Genomic DNA, 20,722 nt, shown 5'->3' on the forward strand with positions numbered 1-20,722 from the left:
TATAGGAAGGAAATAGTCAGTGCTCTCGGCTTGGTTAGGGCAGGCTACAGAGGCAGGGATCCTGCAATTGCTGTTCTCTGGGAAAGGTGTTGTAGGAAAACTACAGCTTCAGACCTAGACAGAGAACAGGTAGTAGAAAAAGTCTAGGCTACTAATAAACACATACCTTGGACTTGGTTACCATCGTGCCAATTTTTTTAAACAAACCTAAAAGTAATTATGAAGTTAGGACATTTTAGCTATAGTTAAATTGTTAGGTTAGAGAAAGAAACAGACAATTGGCACTAAATATTTTAAATGTAAATATTATAGTATTAAGAAATTATATTTGATCTTCAATTCTTTAAGGAGAGCTGAGAATTATTGGAAAGCTACTGTGTAGGGAATTAATATTTATAATAATATTCACATTCCGTTGTATACCTACTATGTACTAAGCATTATGATAGGTCCTTGGCATACTTTATTTCATCTTCAAAATAACTTTCTGAAATATGCATGGGTGTGTGTGTATGTACATACATATATATATATATATATATATATATATATATATATATATTTAAGACAAGGTCTTGCTCTGCTGCTCTTGTTCTGTTGCCCAGGCTAGAGTACAGTGGCCTGATCATAGTTCACTGTAACCTCCAATTTCCCACTCAGGTGATCCTCCCACCTGAGCCTCGAGAGTAGCTAGGACTATAGGAGTGTGCCAACACACCCAGCTAATTTTTAAATTTTTTGTAGAGATGGGGGTCTCACTATGTTGCCCAGGCTGGTCTCAAACTCCTAGGCTCCACAGATCCTCCCCTTCATCCTGCCAAAGTGCTGGGATTAAGGTGTGAGCCACCCACACCCGCATGAAATATATATATATTCTTAACCTCATTTAACAGATGAGGAATCTGAGGTTCTGAGATAGTAAGCAAGCTGACTAAGGAAAAGCCAAGATTTAAAGCCTAGGTCTGCCTGATTTGGAGGACATACTGTTTTGTGTGGTGCCCTGAAAAGCTCTTTCAGGCTTTTGTGGCAAACACCAAGCACCTTCTAAAACAAAGTCCTGTTAGAGAAAGAACAAGTGGAAATTAGGAAAGTATTTTTCCTTACTGTGAATTTGCAATGATGGAAATCACAGTGAAGAGCTATAGTTTCTCTAGTAGTTGTGAAAAGTCCTGATTCCCCACTCTTAAATTAGGAGATATCCATAAGTGCAAAGAAAGCAGCTGAAGGAAAGACTGCCACTTGAGAGGAAGCAAACCACCTTCATTTAAGGTTAAGTCATGAATAGAAATGAGGCATAAAATAAGAAAGCATCTTTACGAGAAACACACAGAGCCTTAAGAAAAGAGCCTCTTCCTTGAGGGCGTGTGTGTTAGGTGTTAGGGGGGCAATTCAAAGGAGATTCTAGACATTGGTCTTCTAGCCCATTGTACCTGACTATTTCAAGACTTCTGACACATAACTCATGAAACACTTCATTTCTGTTTAGAGTGGACACACACACACACACACATCCCAGAACAACAGCAGATTTGAACTGGGCTTTTCAGGATCACTGAATTGAGAGGACCCTTAAGGTTCTGACTGTCCAGCCCTTCACTGAACATCTCCAACTGGGAGCGCGCCTACTTTGATTCCAGATTCGTAATTATTACATAATGTTTATATTTTATCGGAAATCTACCACCCTGTAACTTTCATCCATCGATCTTTGTTTTCCTCTTGGAACTAAACAGAATTCTAGCTTACATCCCACCTCTTTAAATACTGTAAGAGAGCCATCCTTTTGCCTGTAAATATTTTATTTCCTGAGCTAACTCTCCTCAATAATTTTGGCTGTTGCTCATACGTCATGATTTATAGCACTATATAATGTGGCTCCTATGAAGGAATTGAAGTTGGTCTATGTTACCTCATGAAATATGTTTCCCGGAATTGAACATAATAAATCAAAGTATGGTAAGATTGATTATCAAAGTATGGAGCAGTCAGTTCCGTTTAAACAGCCCAGGAATCCTTTGGTTCCTTCCCCCTTCTGTTCTGCAGCCTCATCATGCCCTTGGCTCTTACTGGATTCAGGCCACTAAAATCCTCAAGTCTTCTTTTCCACATGCTGCTATTTAGCAAGCTTTCCCTACATCCTTAACTTTGGTTCCAAGGATAGAACACTAAAACTCATCCTATTTAAATTTCATTATAATAGACATGGCCATTTATGCATTTATTTATGCATTTATCCTGCCTTATTCCAAAAGATCCTAGGTGGCTCATACATCATCCCTGGGCCCACGCCAGCTTGGATCCTGCTTTGTCATCTGATTTATTCACATTCCGTCTCAGCTTCTTATTCTCCATACACTGATAACCAGGCCTGCTCAGCCCACACTTAGTTTGCTTAAAGAAGTGTTGAAAAAAAAACATGTTAGGAAAACAGCCCTGTTCAATACAGATCTTTGGCACAATTTGCCAGATTTGACAAAGATAGATCCACAAATCAGCATTCTTACGATAGGTTGGTTATGTTGCTAAATTATCTTATCATCCATCCAGTTTTTCAACCTCTCCCACAAGGATGCCATTAAAGATTAAAAAATGCCTTGCAGATACACAGAAACTCTATGTCCACAGGATTCCTTTGATCTACTAGTCTAATAAACAAAAGAAACCAAGACTTGTCTATCTTGCTGTCTTTTCTTAGTAAATTCATGTTGTTTTCTTTAAGGATCAACTCTTCTCTCTCTGGAAGATCACATACTACTCATTTGATATTCTTAACAGAGAATTAACACTGTGGCCAGGCGCAGTGGCTCACGCCTGTAATCCTAGCACTCTGGGAGGCCGAGATGGGAGGATCGCTCAAGGTCAGGAGTTCGAGACCAGCCTGAGCAAGAGCGAGACCCCGTCTCTACTAAAAATAGAAAGAAATTAGCCAGACAGCTAAAAATACATATAGAAAAAAATTAGCCAGGCATGGTGGCACATGCCTGTAGTCCCAGCTGCTCGGGAGGCTGAGGCAGAAGGATTGCTTAAGCCCAGGAGTTTGAGGTTGCTGTGAGCTAGGCTGACGCCACGGCACTCTAGCCAGGGCAAAAGAGTGAGGGTCTGTCTCAAACAACAACAACAAAAAACCAGAGAATTAACACTGAAATCCCTGGTTAACATCGGCATCATCTACCTTCTCCCCATTTTTGAAAAGCAGAACATTTACCCAACTCCTGTCTTCAGGAAGTACTTCCATTTCCCACAGATTGCAGATGATATTTTACAGATATCTTTTGAAAATTGTTTCACATTCTCAGATATGGTTTGTCCAAAGCTAAAGGCTTGCATTCCTTTACTCTGCTTTGTTGGAATGGGAATGATGGTGGTAGGGGGAGAGAACAATTTCTCCAAAGAATAGGGGTACTGTTTTCAAAACGAGTGAGGGATACTGGGCAAACAAACAGATTCCATTGAGGTAGTGATCCTTCAAATTCAAATAGCCTTCATCAAGACTCAGTTCTCTCCAGCTAGTCTCTTGCATTACCATTACAGGTCTGTGCTGTTCTTGCGGTTTGAGTCTTTGATTGCTATCTCCCCCCCTAGGGTTTTTATGTGCCTTTTATAATCTGAGCTCCTGGGAGAGCCTCAGCCTTTCTCACTAGCAAATTTAGTGTCTTGGATAACTTCCCCCATGCTGTGGACTTAATGTTTGTGTCCCCTCTAAAATTCATATGTTGAAACCTTAATCCCCAATGTGATGATATTTGGAAGTAGAGCCCTCATGATGGAATTGTAATAATTCCCTTATAAGAAGAGACTTGAGACAGCTTGCTTCCCCTCGCTCCATCTCCTCACCTTGTGAGAATACAGTGAGAAGATGGCTGTCCACAAACCAAGAAGAGAGCTCTCGCCAGACACTGGATCTACCGAATCCTTGATCTTGAACTTCCCAGCCTCCAGAACTGTGAGAAATAAATATTTGTTGTTTAAGCCACCTAACCTAAGGTATTCTGTTACAGCTGCCCAAACTAGGATACTCCACTGTTATTAATAAGGGGCTCTAGTCCCTTCATACATACGACAGTCCCTTATGCTTGTTTATAATTGACATTTCCTGGAGGTAAATGTATTCATTCAGTTGTATTGCTTTTAGTAGACCCTGATCCCATTTCCATGGTTTCTATTACCAACGTGATTGAAAATTAGCCAGAGACCAGAGAAGACGAAGCCATTGTGGGCTTCCAAGGTCAACAGGCTAGGAAATAAATTATTCCATTATTAGGATGAAAACTGAATCCTCACATTAACTTTCCTAATTGTGTGCTTACCTTGTTTTTATACTTTCTAAGTGAACAGGAACAAAGCTACTTGCTGCTATTCTCATTAACACTAATGATCAATAAGTAGAAAAAAATTTTTTTGCTGATTCTTATATTTTGTTCACCATTATGTACACTTAATTTAGAGCTTATTAGGCCATTGCCAGTTTTGCTCATTATCTCCTCTGCAAGATGAATATGTTTCTTAGGCAAGTAGTTAGCATGAAGCAACAATGACTGACTCAGTTTTTGTAATTAAGCAAGGGTGTCAGTTATATTTGCTGGGGGAAGGGAGAGAAGAAGCAGCATTAGCATTTAATATTGACTTATTTTAGATTCTCCCAAGAGAAAGAGGTACTGATAACAATTTCAGTGCTGAATATGAATGACCAGAGCTGATTTGGTGACCAAGAGAAATGTTTGGCCTTGCATCCTTCCCTAAGATCCTTTGAGGTTCTTTCCATCCATTAAAATCTGAAATGAAGTACTAATACATGCTACAACGTGAATGAACCCTGAAAACATTATGCAAAGTGAAAGAAGCCAGATACAAAAGACCACATATTGTATGATTCCATTTATATAGAATGGCCAGAACAGGCAAATCCATAGGCAGGAAACATTAGTGGATGCCAGGGATTGGAGGGAATAGGGAGATTGTGGGGTGATGGCTAAGGGGTATAGCGTTTCTTTTTAGAGTGGTTGTGGTGATGGATACACAACTCTGTGCATATACTAAAGGCCACTGAATTGTACACTATAAAAGGGTGAATTGGATGGTGTGTGAATTTTATCTCTATAAAGCTGTTTTTCAAAAAATTCCACTCTACTCTTCCTATTGCCATCACATACTCCCCCTCTTTTCTTGGAATCTTTAGCAACTGGGTGATCCAGTCTTTCTATCAGGTCTCAATAACATCCTGAATGACTGTGACATCCACATGGATGACTAACCACTCAACACCCCAGCAAGTCTCCTTCTTTGATCTTTGCTTCTCCAATGACTTTTAGCTCCTTTCCTCTCGGCCACCCGCTCCACTCTTGATTGGCTGCATGCCTCACCTGAACCGCTCACCCTCCCTACCTCTGAAACAATGAATCTACATCTCTCAGAACACAACTTCCCATACTTCCAGATGTCTGGCTCAGTTGCTCCAATTATAACCTGGATTTTGAAGGCACAGGGCCTTCTTCTTCCTCAACTCCACCACTTTCTTTCTGCTCAATCAGCATCCACAACCTCCCTGCCTGCCCTGCAACTCCCCAATTTCATTTTCACTGCTTTCTTTGTCTGGCTTGAATTCCATGCTTATCATTTCCTCTCTTGTCCTTCTGTCTCAATTATCTGGCAAATCTCAACCCTCCATCAGTGTAACTAATTACAGAGTGACCTTGTCACAGATCTCATCTCAACTGTACTCTCAGTGCCCTCATTTATCCTTCCATATTGCTCCAGAAACTTCTATACAGTTCTCCAAGGTCTCTAGTAGAGAAACCCACTCCACACTTTTCAACCCATCTTCACCTCCACCTCCCTCTTCATGCCCAGCAGATGATCTTTCATGCTCCTCTATGGCAGACAGGAAGAAACTCCTTCCTTACCAAGAAGTTTTAGTCAACATTTCCCCTTACCCAGGCAGGGCTGTCACCTAGACTCCAGAGACAGGGCTACCAGCACGGGAATAAAGGCTCAGCATTTTAATACATTTGGTTGATATGTTTCTCTTTAAGCAAACTATATGTTTACCTAAATCCTTTCTTCCTCCCCTACCACTTGCTGTTCTGAGCAAAATGGCAGAAATGTCCCTTTGTTTATTTAAAGTTTCTCCACCTGTATCCTGGCTTGCATCATCTCCTCACTACTCAGTGTCCCTGCAGTATTATTTACACCTTTCCCGCATAACTTCAGCTTTTCTGCTTCTACTGACTCCTTCCCATCAGCATGCCTCTCCTTTCTTAGGCAACAACAGCACCTCTAATTTGATGCCACACCCCTCTATCCAGCTACCTCTCTATTTTTTTTCTCCTCTTTAAATCCAAACCTACTAAAAGTGCTGTCTCCACTTCTCCCTTTCCACTTTTTCCTTCATATGCTACAATCAGTATTTCTACACATCACTTCATTCAAATGGCATTTTTAAAAGATCCAATGAGCCCTTTTGGTTCCTACTTGAATTCTCACCAATACTTGGCCCATTTAACAACTTTCTCCTGCTTATCAGGGTCTCTTCCTTTAGTTTCATGACTCTACATACTTCTGGATCTCCTCTCGTATCTTCTTTTGAGGCTCTTATGCTGCCTGTCCCCTAAAAGTTAGTGTTTCTGAGTTGCATCCTGGGTATTTTGTGGTTGTCATTGTTGTTTTAGAGACAGAGTCTTGCTCTGTTGCCCAGGCTGTCGTGCAGTGGCATCATCATAATTCACTGCGGCCTCAAACTCTTGAGCTCAAGCGATCCTCCTGCCTCAGTCTCCCGAGCAGCTGGGACGACAGGTGCACACCACCATGTCTGGCTATTTTTTTTTTTAATTTCAGAATATTACGGGGGTACAAACATTTTGGTTATATGATTTGCTTCTGTGTAGTTTGAGTCAAAGTTATATGTGTGCCCCTCACCAAGATATCTTGCATTGTACCCATGAGGTGTGAATTTACCCCTCCCACCTGCTTGGTTTCTGTTGAGTTTTACTACTGTATGTGCACATGGACATTGATCAATTAGTTCCAATTTAATAGTGAGTACATGTGGTATTTGTTTTTCCATTCTTGCAATACTTTGCTTAGAAGAATGGTCTCCAGTTCCATCCAGGTTGTTATAAAAGGTATTAGTGCACCATTTCTTTATAGCTGAGTAGTACTCCATGGTATACATATACATTTTATTCATCCACTCATGTATTGATGGGCACTTGGGTGGATTCCACATCTTTGTGATTATGAACCGTGCTGCGATAAACATTCGAGTGCATGTGTCTTTTTTGATAAAATGATCGGCTAATTTTTAAATTTTCTGTAGAGACAGGGTTTCACTATGTTTCCCAGGCTGGTCTCAAACTCCTGACCTCAAGCGACCCTCCTGCTTGAGCCTCCCAAAGTGCTGGGATTATAGGCGTGAACACCATGCCTGGCCACATCCTGGATATTTGTATAAATGATCTATTAATGTGTAACAAGTTATCACAAACTTAGCAGTTTAAAACACCATTCATTTATTATCACTCAGTTTCTGAGGGTCAGGAGTCCAGGCATGGGTTAATTGGGTCTTCTGCTCAGGTTTCACAAGGCTGAAATCAAGGTGTTGGCTGGAGCTGTGTTCTCATCTAGACCTCAGGGTCCCCTTCCAAGCTCATTCAGGTTGTTGGCAGAATTCAGTTCCTTGTGGTTATAGGACTGAGGTCCCTGTTTTTTTGTTGGCTATTGGCTGGGCTGTTCTCACCCACAGAGGCTATTCTCAGGTCCTTCCATGTGATCCCCTCCATCCCAGCAATAAAGTAACTCCTTCCTGTTGAATCCCTCTTAGGCTTCAAATCTCTCTGAGTTCTTTTTCTACAAGCCAGAGAAAATTCTCTTATTTTCAAGAGCCCCATATGATTAAGTTGGGCCCACTTGGATAATCTCTCTGTTTTAAGGTCAACTAGTTAGTAACCTTAAATTATATCTGCAAATTCCCTTTTGCCAGGTAACTTAACATAATCATGGAAGTAACACAAGGTAGGGAACCTCATGGAAACCATCTCATAATTCTGCCTTCCATAGTTTTAAAAACATGATTATTATTGTATCCATTCTCCTGGAGTGATCTCATCCTCCTACTCAGCTTTATTTACCAGCTCTATGCTGATGACTCACAAATCTCTAGCCAGCTCCAACCTCACGCCCAAGCCTTTAGACCTATATCAACAACTCCCACTGTTCGCTTGAAGGCCTCACAGATACCTGATTTGGAAGGGTGAAAAATGAATTCATCCTTTCACCATCAGTTTGCCTTCTTCTCGGGTTCCTTCTCTCAGGGAATCATCCCTCAGTGTCATCTTTGCCTTTATGCCCACTCCCCCTGCTGCCATATTAAAACAACCTACACCAATCAATCCTTCCTCCTAAAGTCTCTCCAATCTACCTCCTTTTCTTAATTCCCTGTTCAGGCTACCTTCATCTCTCACATGAATTATTCAACAGTCTCCAAATTGGTCTCCTGGCCATCATTCTTGACCTTTGCAGTGAACATTGTAGATCTGCTTATTCGATATCTATTCCACCCTCCTTGTGCTCCTTTCAGAAAACTAAAAACTATTATATATTTCTTAGCTAGGTTTCTGGTTGTGATATAGATTCCAGCAATCAGGTGCATCTGTGTAAGATTTGGACGGTGGAAGTGATATGTCATGAAGAAGGGCTTTGCTTCTGTCATTTCTGCTAGCAAGTAGGGTTATGGAGGCATTTGGCTTTCAGCAACAGTTTGTAGAGGGAGTCCAGTCTCCAGTTCCTAGCTACAAGAGTGAAAAGAGGCAGGACCCAAAGTATCTACTTTGCTGTCAGCAGCTTTCTGATTTCCAGATCATAGCAGAGAAGTGACAGTCCTGCAGCCAGCAGTCATATGGAAGCAGCGTCTTAATATTCCAGCTCACTGATCACAGCAGAGACAGCAACTCTCTGGCAGTCAAGTTCAGCAGTATTATTCTGGAAGGTTTTCCTGGAAGTTCAGCCTAGATTTTGCTCCTCCAACAATTTCAATCATTTTTAGACTGCTTCTGTTGGTATCAGAATGGTTTATTTTATCTGCAACTAAACTCACATTTCATCCAGGGCAAGCTTTCTGAAACTCTAGAACTCAAATCCAATAATGGCACTGTCCTTGATTAAAATCTTTCAATGCTCCCCAATATCCTTATATAAAGTCCAAATGCTTTAATCTTATTTGAAAGGTCCTGCATGATCTGGTCCTCCTATCTTCTGCAGGCTTGTCTTTACCCAGGTACCGTCTGGCCACACTGACCTTCCATTCAAGTGCCTAAGACAGTCATGCACCTATTTCTTTGTCTTTGCACATGCTGTTATCCCTGCCTGGAACACTCTTACCCTGTCTTCTCATGGCTAATACCCATTTTTTTCAATCTTGGCCTAAAGGCTGTGTCCTGCAAAAAACCTTCTCTAACCCTACCACCCATCATTACCACCAAAACTCTGGATTAGGCATTTCCTATGTGCTCCCAGAGCACCTGGGCCTTCCCCGTTTGAAACACTTACTCCATTGTATGGGGACTGCCTATAGTAAACTGTGCTCCCCCACCATTATACCATAAGAGCCTGGTGGAAGTTTCTATGTCTAAGTTGTTTTCTATTTCATCCTCAGCCTTCAGTGAGTACTTGGCCCAGATTTAGGTGTGCAAATTGAATGCCATAATAAAGAAGTGGAAGCATTTTAAGCAGAGGGTCTAATCTCCATTGGATTTATGTTTTAGAAAAACACTCAACATGGCCATGCACAGAAGGAAGTGTAATGGCATCAGGTGGAGGGAAGCAGTGAGACATAAAGTCCAGTTTGTGGGTCTGACCTAGTGCACCATTTGTGGGGCTGGAAAGGAGGGGAATACCTTAGAAAAACTGAAATAATGAGACAAAGCCTTATTAAATCTTTTGGCATTTCAATTCAATTTAATTAACATGTTCCTGAGTACCTACTCTATGCAAAGCATTGTATTAGGTTATACCATAATGCAATTGTTAACATATTATCCCAACTTTGGAGACTGCAAGAGTTTCAGTGGGCCAGTGGAGACATAAATACTATAATAACAGGCAGAGAAGTAAGAGGACACAGAATTGAAAAATTTTTGTTTTGAGGGTGAGCGAGTGTGGTTTTGCAGTTGATTTTTTCATGTGTTTGCTTGTTTGTTCTTGCCTAAAGATAATGGGCACTAGACAGTGAACTGTCTTGCCAGTTATGGCAAGAAAATTGCCTAGAGACAGAACATAGGAGTCTTAGTTCCTCACCTTCTATTACCTGGTAGTATGATCTTGAACACTTGCTTAACTTCTCTGGGACTTAATTTCTTCATTTGTAAAATGGAGTTTTTGAATGAAATGACCTTTGAAATTCTATTATCTTATATATTTGTTATATTTAAAATGTATGTAGTATTTCTAAAACATTTTCAAATCATGTAACTAAAATGTTCATAAATTCTCAATAGTGCTTTAGGATAAATGTTTTAACTTTTTCTATAGTATTTATAAGATAAGGACATAATATGGTCATAAATAAACATGAAGCTTTGGTTTCTTGATTCTAAGAGATTGATGATATAATAATACTGTATTCATATTTGCCAATTTGGGACAGTTTACCAAAATGTGCTTTTTTCCTCTTCTTCCACTTCCTTGGCCCTTTCAGCCTTATGATTTTATTTTTAATTTTGCCGTATCTATTGCCTAGTATAAATGCTAAGTTTTGTCAGAGGAATGTAAAGAGTCTCAAATCCGTCTTTTTTGCTTCTTTGATATATGAGTAGTTTTAAATTTTGGGCTCAGACTGTTTAATGATTCTCTTCAAAATTTCAATGGAAAGGAGACATACAAAGGAGCACAGAAAGCAGGATTAGAATCAAGAAAAGGAGCTAGCCACTTGAAAATTCACCTGCTCTCCCCATCACCAGGGCTCCTTCTCTTTGTAACTAAGTGGCAACAGCTTTCAAGAATGGCCAGTAATGTTAGCAGCTGTCACAGATGAACCTGGGAAAATCAGTGGCTTAACAGGAAGTTATTTCTCATTCACTTAAAGTACCATGGGTGGTAGGAGTCATGATGGTATTAGTGGTCTGTGTATGTCTGTTCCGTGCAGTCATTCAGGAACCCAGGCTGACAGAGACTCAAGCGTCTGCAATTCGTGACTTCCAGGGATACCCTGGATGTCAGAATCCAGTGGCAAAAGCAGGGATGGGGAGGGAGGAGGAGAGGGAGGGGAGGGAGGTTTCTGTGAGCCAGGCCTGATATCACTTCCATCCACATTCATCAGCCCAATCTTAGCTCCACGGGGACAGGAGACTGAGGATCATGGTTTAGCTGTGTGATAAGGAATAGAAAGGGCAGATTTGGGTAACTACATACTGACTGAGTGATCTCTGGGCTCGGCCTTACCCAGGGATATTGATTCTGTCTAGCTGTTCCCTCTCGACGTCTCCTTTCTATCCCATGTCTTTAGTTGCTGACAGACTATTTCAGAAGTGATTCCAACTTGCTGTGAGTAGTTGGAAAATATTTTTAAAGTAGTGATAGTCATCAAGTAAGCATGTGATTTTTATGGTGTAACCTTCAGGTTTCTCTAAGCACTCTAATTTCTGCCTTAGAATATTATAGTACATTAGTTTGTACAAGGTATACAATGATCATATGTCATTCTGGGCTGGACATATATAGATTTAGCTTCAGGTTCATATAACTGGGAATATTACTCTCCTAATGTTATCGGGCTTAATGACGTCAGCGATAAAAATATTCAGATCTCAAGTTCCCTTTAATCATTTGTCTGGGAAAATTATATCACAATTGCTGGCCTTAAGAATGTTCCAGTTGGGTATCATAGCTTTTTTTGGTATAGGGCAGTGGTTCTCGAAGTGTGGTCTCCAGACCAGCAGCATAAGCCTCACCTGGGAACTTGTTAGAAATGCAGATTCTCAGGCCTCACCTCAGACCTGCTGAATCAGAAACTCTGGGTATGAGGACTAGCAATCTGTGTTTTCACAAGTCCTCTAAGACAATATTCTAGAACTACTAGTCTAGTGATTTAGAGTTGAGTTAAGTTATTACTGAAGCATCTCATTTCAAGGACCAGGTAAAGATACTACTTGAAATAGTCTGTTTAAAATACAGAATCTTGGCCAGGCACGGTGGCTCATGCCTGTAATACTAGAACTCTGGGAGGCCAGGGCGGGAGGATTGCTCAAGGTCAGGAGTTTGAGACCAGCCTGAGCAAGAGCGAGACCCCGCCTCTACTAAAAATAGAAAGAAATTATATGGATAGCTAAAAATATATATATAGAAAAAATTAGCCGGGCTTGGTGGCACATACCTGTAGTCCCAGCTACTTGGGAGGCTGAGGCAGGAGAATTGCTCGAGCCCAGGAGTTTGAGGTTGCTGTGAGCTAGGCTGACGCCACGGCACTCTAGCCCGGGCAAAAGTGAGACTGTCTCAAAAAAAAAAAAAAAAAAAAACAAAAAAAAAAAAACCACAGAATCTCTCTCATATTGCTGTGAATTAAGAGTGATGTAGAAAATGTACAGAATGAAAAGATTGCTAAGAGCCTGGGAGGTCACGAAGGCAAATAGTTTTCAACAGGTGTCAGTCATGGAAATCTAAGGTTCTATGAAGCATCTCTAAGGATATCCTAAAAGAAAATGTTCATGTGTTTGATTGGCGACTGCTCCTTTGACCATCCAGGGTTGGTCGCCAAAAGACTTGGACTTCTACATCAGGAGAAAATGTTTTGGAGATTTAGGACCAAGTCACTATTTTCTTCATCTTTGTATCCTCATTACCTTCCAAAGTGCCCAGCATAGAGTAGATACATGATAAACATTTATGATTGATGAATGGATGGAGAGAACAGTCGTCTCATGGATTCAGGCTCTTAAGTAACTTCCACTAATATTCTGGGGTCACCTTTTTAAAAAATTTCATTTGGATAGTTTATGCCAGTTGCTATTAAAGAATACTGATTGCCTTATGTATGCAGCCAGTCTTTTCGGAAGCTTAGGATTTTATCTACCAAATATTAAGAATAGTGCCTCCAACTCCTCCAAGAGAGAGAGGGAAAAAAACTTATATAAAGATAGTGCTTGTTTCATTTCTCAGAATGTCTATAAAAGATCTTACTGCATGCTAATCTTTTCAGTGACTAACCCAGGGTTTCTCAACCTTGGCACCAGTGGCATTTGGGGCTGGATCATTCTTTGTTGTGGGATCTGTACTGTACATCGTAGGATTCTGAGGAGCATCCCTGACCTCTACCCACTCGATGTCAGTAACATCACCAGTCGTGACAACCAAAATGTCTCCAGACACTGCTAAGTGTCCCCTGGGGGCAAAATTGCCCAGGTTGAGAATCACTGCTCTAACCTAATATTAATGGGAGAATAGTAATTTTCCTGCATTTTATTCAAAGCTATGGAAGCAGGCTTCATGAAAGAGCATATGTTCCACATTTCTCTTTAGTTCCTTGTTGAGGACTTTGGCAGTGACAGCTCTATCTATTTTGAAATGATTTGGTTCACAAATTCTCATTATTTTAGGCCATTTTTCTCCTCGGAACAACTTTATCTTTGGAGATGCAAATTCACAAACTCTAAGCATTTTTTTTTTTACACTTACTGTGATCTTCTACGCTGCTTCAGCACTGAATTCCATTACTGGGCATTTTTATTTAATAATTTCTAAATAATCTACAGACTGGCTAAAGGAACTCTGCAGGAGTCCATAACATAGAGTTACCAACTAACTGAATGGTTTTTATCTACTTCATTACAATATTTTAAAAAATTATTTAAGTAAAAACCTAAGCAAAATATAATAATGTCCTTTATTACATCCTACCTCAAGATTCTGTCTCTGGAAAGAAATTCACCATTGCTTCGGGAACTTGCTGGTATCTAAAGAATACGCTAATAATTCTATTTCTTGATTTATTTTAGATGTTATCTGTTTTCTTCCTATTAGTGCATGAGGATTTAGCATTAGTTCAACCTCCCCTCACTTCTGCTCCTCCATAATCTCAATATATCACAGTTTCTCTTTAAATCATTAGTGTTTAAATGATGAGCTGACAGTGTATTCTGACATCCTTATTTACATCTTCACGTTAATATCCCCTTTCTTATTGTCCATGTGGGTATATGTTTTAAACAGTCCCTACTGTTTAGGGAGGGAGAGGGGATAAAAGTATATAGCCCACACACATTTATCAGGAAACTAAAAGCACTTTTGAAAATGTTTGAAGGATTACATAAAAAGTCTCAACATATTACTGTTAGAAGGTAAAGTCTCTATTTTACCCTCATCTCTTGCATTCAGCATAAATGATAGCAAGGCACTTTTCTCAAATTAAAAAAACAAGTATAAAATCTGATTTTTAATTGTTTATAAAAATTACTTTTGTATTATAATTTTTGTATCATTATTAACACCAAGAAATCAGGACCATCTACAAAACAAAGAGGATTAAAAAAGATACCCTACTGACATGACAGATGAAGAAGATACCAGGTGAAAAGAAACATGTATATAACAAAGCCCACAATTTGGAAATTGTGGGAATCAAAGTCAAGCAGTTAATTACTAACAAAAATGGCAATCTTGTTTCTTTTGTCTTTCACAGTGAATGCACAATTAGCACTTAATACTAAGACTGGGAAATAAACCATCTATAATCTACTGAAAAAGACCATCTGCTGCTATAAATTTTGTTCTTATACATTTGCCAGAAGAAGAGAACATATTAACTAAATAATGGGCCCTGCACTGTTAATTGCTAGGTTGTTTGCAGTTGTGCTGTTGCTATTAGAATATAATAAGCCATTCCTTCTGCTAAATTAATAAGCAGCCAAGATTATGTAATAGCTACTTTCAGCTGCTAATTATTTTTCCCATAATTCCCTCCCCTTCCTACCCCCACCCCCACCTTTTTTTGGCTAGGAACACCCAGAGGAGACTGCCAATATGTCATCAGCAAGTCTCCCGTCCTCATTTTCAGAGCCACAGAGCAACATCAGGAGCATAACTAATGAGTTTAAACTTGGAGGTGGCTATCTCAGGAACCTTGAGGACGTATGTGCTTTGTACAGAAAAAGAGAAAAGCAGCATTTGGAATCAGAGGGCAAGTTTTCACTGCGTAGTATTAGAACTATCTTTGAACTGGCTAATGGCATCTGTGTCATGTAGTAAGAGAGAAATGGGACATTGGCAAGTGCCATTGGGGCATGACTGGGCAGGGAGCAGGGAGAAATTTGGGCAGGGGCCCCAGCTCTGTGCTTTGTGGCAGGACCTTCCTTTAATATTCCAATATGTATAAATCTACATGTTAATAGGAAACTTTCCAAGCAGCATAGTAGTGCTGAAAAGAGGAGGTATTATACATTTTTTTATTTTTCCAAACAAGAGCATTAAAAATGCCCCCCAAACTATCTTAGTTTTATACACTGTAATATACAAAAAGAACATAATCCCTAATAAAGGATTCCTTTAAATTCGCTAAATTTAGCTTCATGAAAAATTTAGCATTTCTTTTTTACTTTGGGCCACTAAAAAATTCCGACCACTATGTGTAGGAACCTCTGCAAAAGGGGAATGGCCCAACAAAAGCAATTTTCTAGCTTCCTTTGTAAGAACCTAGGTGACTAGAGTAATGAATAGCATTCGGCATGGGAAACCCGTGGCTGTTCAAGGAAGGTCACGTAATCCCATGGGGCTCCCCTTTCCTTATCTGTAAAAGATGGTTTGGACTAGATGATTCATCCATTCCAGCATTCAGAAAAAAAATATGAACATCCATTATGTGGCCAGCCTTATGCTCAGCATTACGGTTCTTAACAAATTGATCATTTTATATGCTTTATCAGTCAACTCACATTTATTAGTTGTGCTATATACCAGGCAGTGAACTAGGTTGGGATGCAAAATGAATAAAATCCAAAATGTGCTAAATAGAGGCTAATGGGCACATGGGTGAAAGAGGGAATCGTTCTTACAGGGTTTTAGGGTGAGGCTTCGTAGGAGATGTGACATTTGAGAGGGTATGCCAGGCAGAGCAAGTCGTCCGCAAGGCTCAACTAGAAACCAGGCGGCAAGTGGGGGCGTCCCCGCGTGAAGGAAGCGGGATCTCGAAGATGAGGTGCTGTCTGGGCTTTTCAGCCGAACGGACGGTAACTCAACTCATTTAGTCCGCAGCACTGAGGATGGGCAAGGCAAGCTCGGGGCGAAAGGTGTCTGGACTAGGGCTGCAGCAATGGAAGGAGGGGCCGGATTCCCAGCAATTTTGAGGGAGAATGATAGCAAAAAGCCCTGTGAACGCGTGACGAGCTCTACGAAAAAGCTGACTTGTTTTTCCCATAGTTGCAGCACTCCCTCTCTCCTTTCACCATCATCATCGGCCGTCACACCTCCCCGTCCCACCCTCCTGGGGCACCGAGAGTCATCGGAGCTCGTACTCGGCTCTCCGCGGTCTGGACCTTCCCTGTCCCGCACCACAGGGTAGGCTAAAGGCGCCGCAGAACCCCGTCCTCCTGTCACTAAAGAGTCAGAGCAGCCGCCCGCGCGCGTCCCACAGGCACGCGCATGAGTGCGCGGGCGCGCCGGCCCCCGCACGCGGCGCTTCCGGGTCACGTGGCCCGGCTTCCGGTCCGCACCACCCCTGGTGGAGAAACGGCCAATCGGCTTGCTGGGGCTGCGCGGTCACCTGCGCTGCCTCTGGCGCCATTGGTGAGGGCTGAGCCGCTTCCCGCGCGTCGCCCAGCCCGCCCCTCCGCTCGCCGCAGCCCCGGCTCCTCCCTCGTCCGGCCCCCGGGGCGGGGTCTGTGGGATCGCCCTCCCCTAGCCGCTGAAGCCTGCCCTCTGCCGAGCGGGTCCCCTCCCCACAGCAACACGGCTTCTCTTCCCGAGCACAGCGACGGGGGCTTCCCCTCAGCCGCAGCCGCCGGCCAAGCCCAGCCGCTCCAGCGGCCCGCGGCCGCCGTAAGTCCCGGGGGGTGAGCGGGGCGGTTGGGCGTGGGGAGGGAGAGGGAGGGCCGGGCGCGCCCCCTGCCACCCCGGCGCGCCCCGACGACCCCACCCCGCGCCCGCCTGGCCCGCCACTGGGGCGCCGCGCCCCGCAACTCACTTCTCTCGGCGTCCGCGCCCAGCGCGCCACTCCGCGCCGCGCCCCGGGATGAGGGGTCCAGTCCCGGGCTCCGCGACGGCCCCGCGGCACCTGTGGTTCGGGAATCGCCTCAAGTTTTGCGGGGCGTTTTCGGGAGGGGCCGGCGGCCGGGGGCGGTGGCGGCCGAGGACTCTTGGCGCCCCCTGCGCGGCGGCGGATGCCATTGTCTGCTCCGCTCCTTGCCTGTCACCTCGCCCGGGCTTGGTCAGTGATGGAGTGTGGCATCGGGAGGGAGGGAGGCACTGGAGACGGCCGGACCCGAGGAACGCTGGCCCCGAGCCCGCTCCGCGGCTGAACCCATTGTTTTTAATACCAATCTCGAGGAATTGTGTCCTGTGATTTGCGGCAAAGTCAAAGCGTTGGTTTTTAACGAGAGGGAAGGAATACTTATGCCTTGCAGCTGGGTTTTGTCCCATGTTAGCACATCATTTATTTTAAGGAGAATACATTATGTTTTCGTCCTGCAAAGTGGTAGGGTGAATACCGGACTCTGCTACAGACAGTCTTGAGCCCATAGCAAACCTCCACCCCTTCTGTTCACCAAGATCTAGGAATACGGGGTCCATTCTTTTCCAAGTTCTGGTAGCGGGTTTGCATTAAACGTTGTCCAGTTGATGCTTCATTTGCTGTCCCCTTCGAATGCCGCTATCTTCAGGACTTACATGGGAGGCACTTTGATATCACCTAATAATGTCCGTAGATTTTTGTGTCCCTGAAGCATCTTAAGTGAGGTAATAAGGCAGTTTTAACTTTAATAAAGTTAAACTGCCACGTCATGAATTTCCAGAAATCTTGTTGATGCCTTTTGGGGTTATTGCAAAAAAAAAAAAAAACGACAATAATTTCTTGGTCGAAATTTAGAGCCTGTTTTATTCTACAACGGTTGTGTAAATTTCTCCTCCCCATGTTCGAATTCAAGATGGTGTGGTGAATATTGAGAATCAGGCTTGAATCTTGCTTGCAGTAACACCGTTAAAGGAACTTAAAAGGGTTAAAAGAAAAAAAGAATACCTATCTAATTCTACCTTTAAATTACCTTTGTAGGAACAATATTTACCTGTTTGCAGTTGTGATGACCAATTAAATTACAAGAAGCCTGCTTTAAAAATTAAACATGCAGACTAATCAACAGATTTGCAGATTCCAAATAAATACATACAAATCAGTTTAAGTGTAAAATACACTAGATTCAGCATCCAGTCCATCTTAGATGATGTTTTTCATTGTTTTAAATGAAGTATTTTGTATAATGTCTCTGAATGTTTGTAACTGTTACGGCCTTTTTAGCATTTGTATTGTCTTTCATAATGTTACATTAACTCAGTTGTTAATGGTGTGCATATTTATGTTGGAATTTTTAATGGGATCCTTTTTTTGGTTAGTATTGTAGATCATTCTGTTTTGCTTAAAATATGATAGCATAAACTGAAGAGAGCATTCTAAGTGTTAAGTAGTCTGTCTACAAGTAATTCTGCCTGGAACTAGAATGGCCTCGGTGAAAAATAAATAGTAGGTCTCTTGTTTCTTTTAAATGGACCTAAATCAATTGATGTCTGCAATTCTCTTTTGATGCATATAGAGAGTGTAGAACGTATAGTGAGAGTTATCTATATTTTTCTTCACTCCAAATTATTACCTGTTTTTCCTTTTTCCCCCACACTTTCCTCCAAACTTATATGGAACAGGGTGGGGTGGGAAGGTTTGCATCTAGTAGGAAGATTTGTCTAAAAGAATTTCCTGGTATTTCAACTGGCATAGAAATGTTGATGGCTACTAATCATTTGTCAGTTAAACTCCCCACCCCCCAAAGCATCTCTGTGAAACATGTAATCTTAATCTTAACTTTATTGATTCGAAGTATTGCATGTAATCTTGATTTTATTTATCTTAACAGATGCAGTTTATGTTGCTTTTTAGTCGTCAGGGAAAGCTTCGACTGCAGAAATGGTATGTCCCGCTATCAGACAAAGAAAAGAAAAAGATTACAAGAGAACTTGTTCAAACCGTTTTAGCAAGGAAACCGAAAATGTGCAGCTTCCTGGAGTGGCGCGATCTGAAGATTGTTTACAAAAGGTATAATTTTTATTTATCAGAAGGGTGAAATAGCAGAATCAAATGTTAGGTCATTTAGGAAATTGCAGACTTTTCAGTGATGACATTTACAAATCACGATTAGTAAAGATTTAGATGAAATAGTTTTAAGAGATAAAGCTTTGCGTTTTTAAAGTAACTGTTGTTTTGATTGATTACTCAGGCTGAAATGATAAAGGCAGAGAAATCATTTGAAAACTAATTATATAATTAAAGGCATAAATGGTTATTCATGCTTAATCATCTTTTTAGAAGAGTTCAGTGAATTCATTTCATTGCAGAGGAAGATAGGGTCAGTATTTTAAATTGGGTGAGTAATTCTCTGAATTTAGGCAAGCACAGATGCAGAGTCTAATAATCGCCTCTCCCTGAAAATCTATAAAGTAATGACTAATAAATATTTGACATACCTTTTATGTGATTTTTAGAATCTTACTTTTACTCACTTATAAATACCTTGGGTACAGAGACCATTTCAATCATATAAATGTTTAAAAACTTTGTGTATAGGTTGGGCACGGTGGCTCATGCCTATTATCACAGCACTTTGGGAGGGTGAGGCAGGTGGATCGCTTGAGATCAGGAATTCAAGACCAGCCTGAGCAAGAGGGAGACCCCGTCTCTACAAAAAAATAGAAAAATTAGCCAGGCATGGTGATATGTACCTGTAGTCCCAGCTAATTGGAAGGCTGGGACAGGAGGATGGCTTGAGCCCAGGAGTTTGAGGTTGCAGTGAGCTAGGATGACCTAGGCAACAGAGCAAGACCCTGTCTCAAAAAAAAACAAACAACTTTGTGTATATACAGGATCTGTTTGTAAGCAGTGTTTATTAATTTGAAGTACACGTTGCTGTGGCAGAGGTATGATTAGATATGATAATTTTGCCGAAGATTTTTAAAAATTTGATTTTGCAAAGTGACTCATTTGAACACTGAGTTTTTTTTAAATGCTATGTATCTTTATTAATATCTGAAACTCTTTAAAATTATCAAAATTGTTCTAAGTAGGTTAAAAGAATATACTTTCTTTGAGGGAACATTTAATTTGTTCCCCATTCCTGTTCCTTTTTGAATAATTTCTTGAATTTAAGATAAGAGCATTTTTGCATATAAAAATCCTCTTGTATGAATACTATGCATGGAGGTAACAGTATGGGTTGCAAGGGGATGGAAGAGAAGTCTGATTTTCTTCTCGGCTTTCCTTTATTGCACTCCAAGTATAGATTGGGTTTTTTTGTGGGGGAGATGGCGGGGGAAGAAATGGAGATTATAGTACAGAGAGAGTTTCTTAAATATTATAGACTCCTCTTTACTATAGAATGAGTTTAGTCATCTTTGGGTGATTTTGCGTGTAGTGTTTGGTTTAATACTTGCTAAAGATCATAGAAAAATCATAACATTTGAGAGGTGGGAGAAACCTTACAATAATCTAGTC

At 41.3% G+C, this 20,722-nt stretch overlaps 1 protein-coding gene across 8 annotated transcripts in view; it reads left to right on the forward strand.

Annotated features, from left to right (window-relative positions):
• Window positions 1-3,606: 3,606 nt before the first annotated feature.
• The window catches only part of AP1S2 (adaptor related protein complex 1 subunit sigma 2), a 41,530-nt gene continuing 24,414 nt past the window's right edge, over window positions 3,607-20,722 (forward strand). For 3 of the 8 annotated variants that reach the window (XM_045538322.1, XM_045538321.1, XM_045538323.1), the window contains exons 1-2: window positions 16,747-17,013; window positions 19,092-19,270. In XM_045538322.1, coding sequence (XP_045394278.1) covers window positions 19,092-19,270 — 179 coding nt within the window. In that variant the 5' untranslated portion in view covers window positions 16,747-17,013. Of the gene's footprint in view, window positions 3,944-16,731; window positions 17,014-19,091; window positions 19,271-20,722 lie in introns of those variants that run through there. The other 5 variants (XM_045538317.1, XM_045538319.1, XM_045538320.1 and 2 more) reach the window with 4 other exon arrangements.

The sequence above is a fragment of the Lemur catta genome, chromosome X (assembly GCF_020740605.2).
Source record: "Lemur catta isolate mLemCat1 chromosome X, mLemCat1.pri, whole genome shotgun sequence".
NCBI classification, from domain to species: domain Eukaryota; kingdom Metazoa; phylum Chordata; class Mammalia; order Primates; family Lemuridae; genus Lemur; species Lemur catta.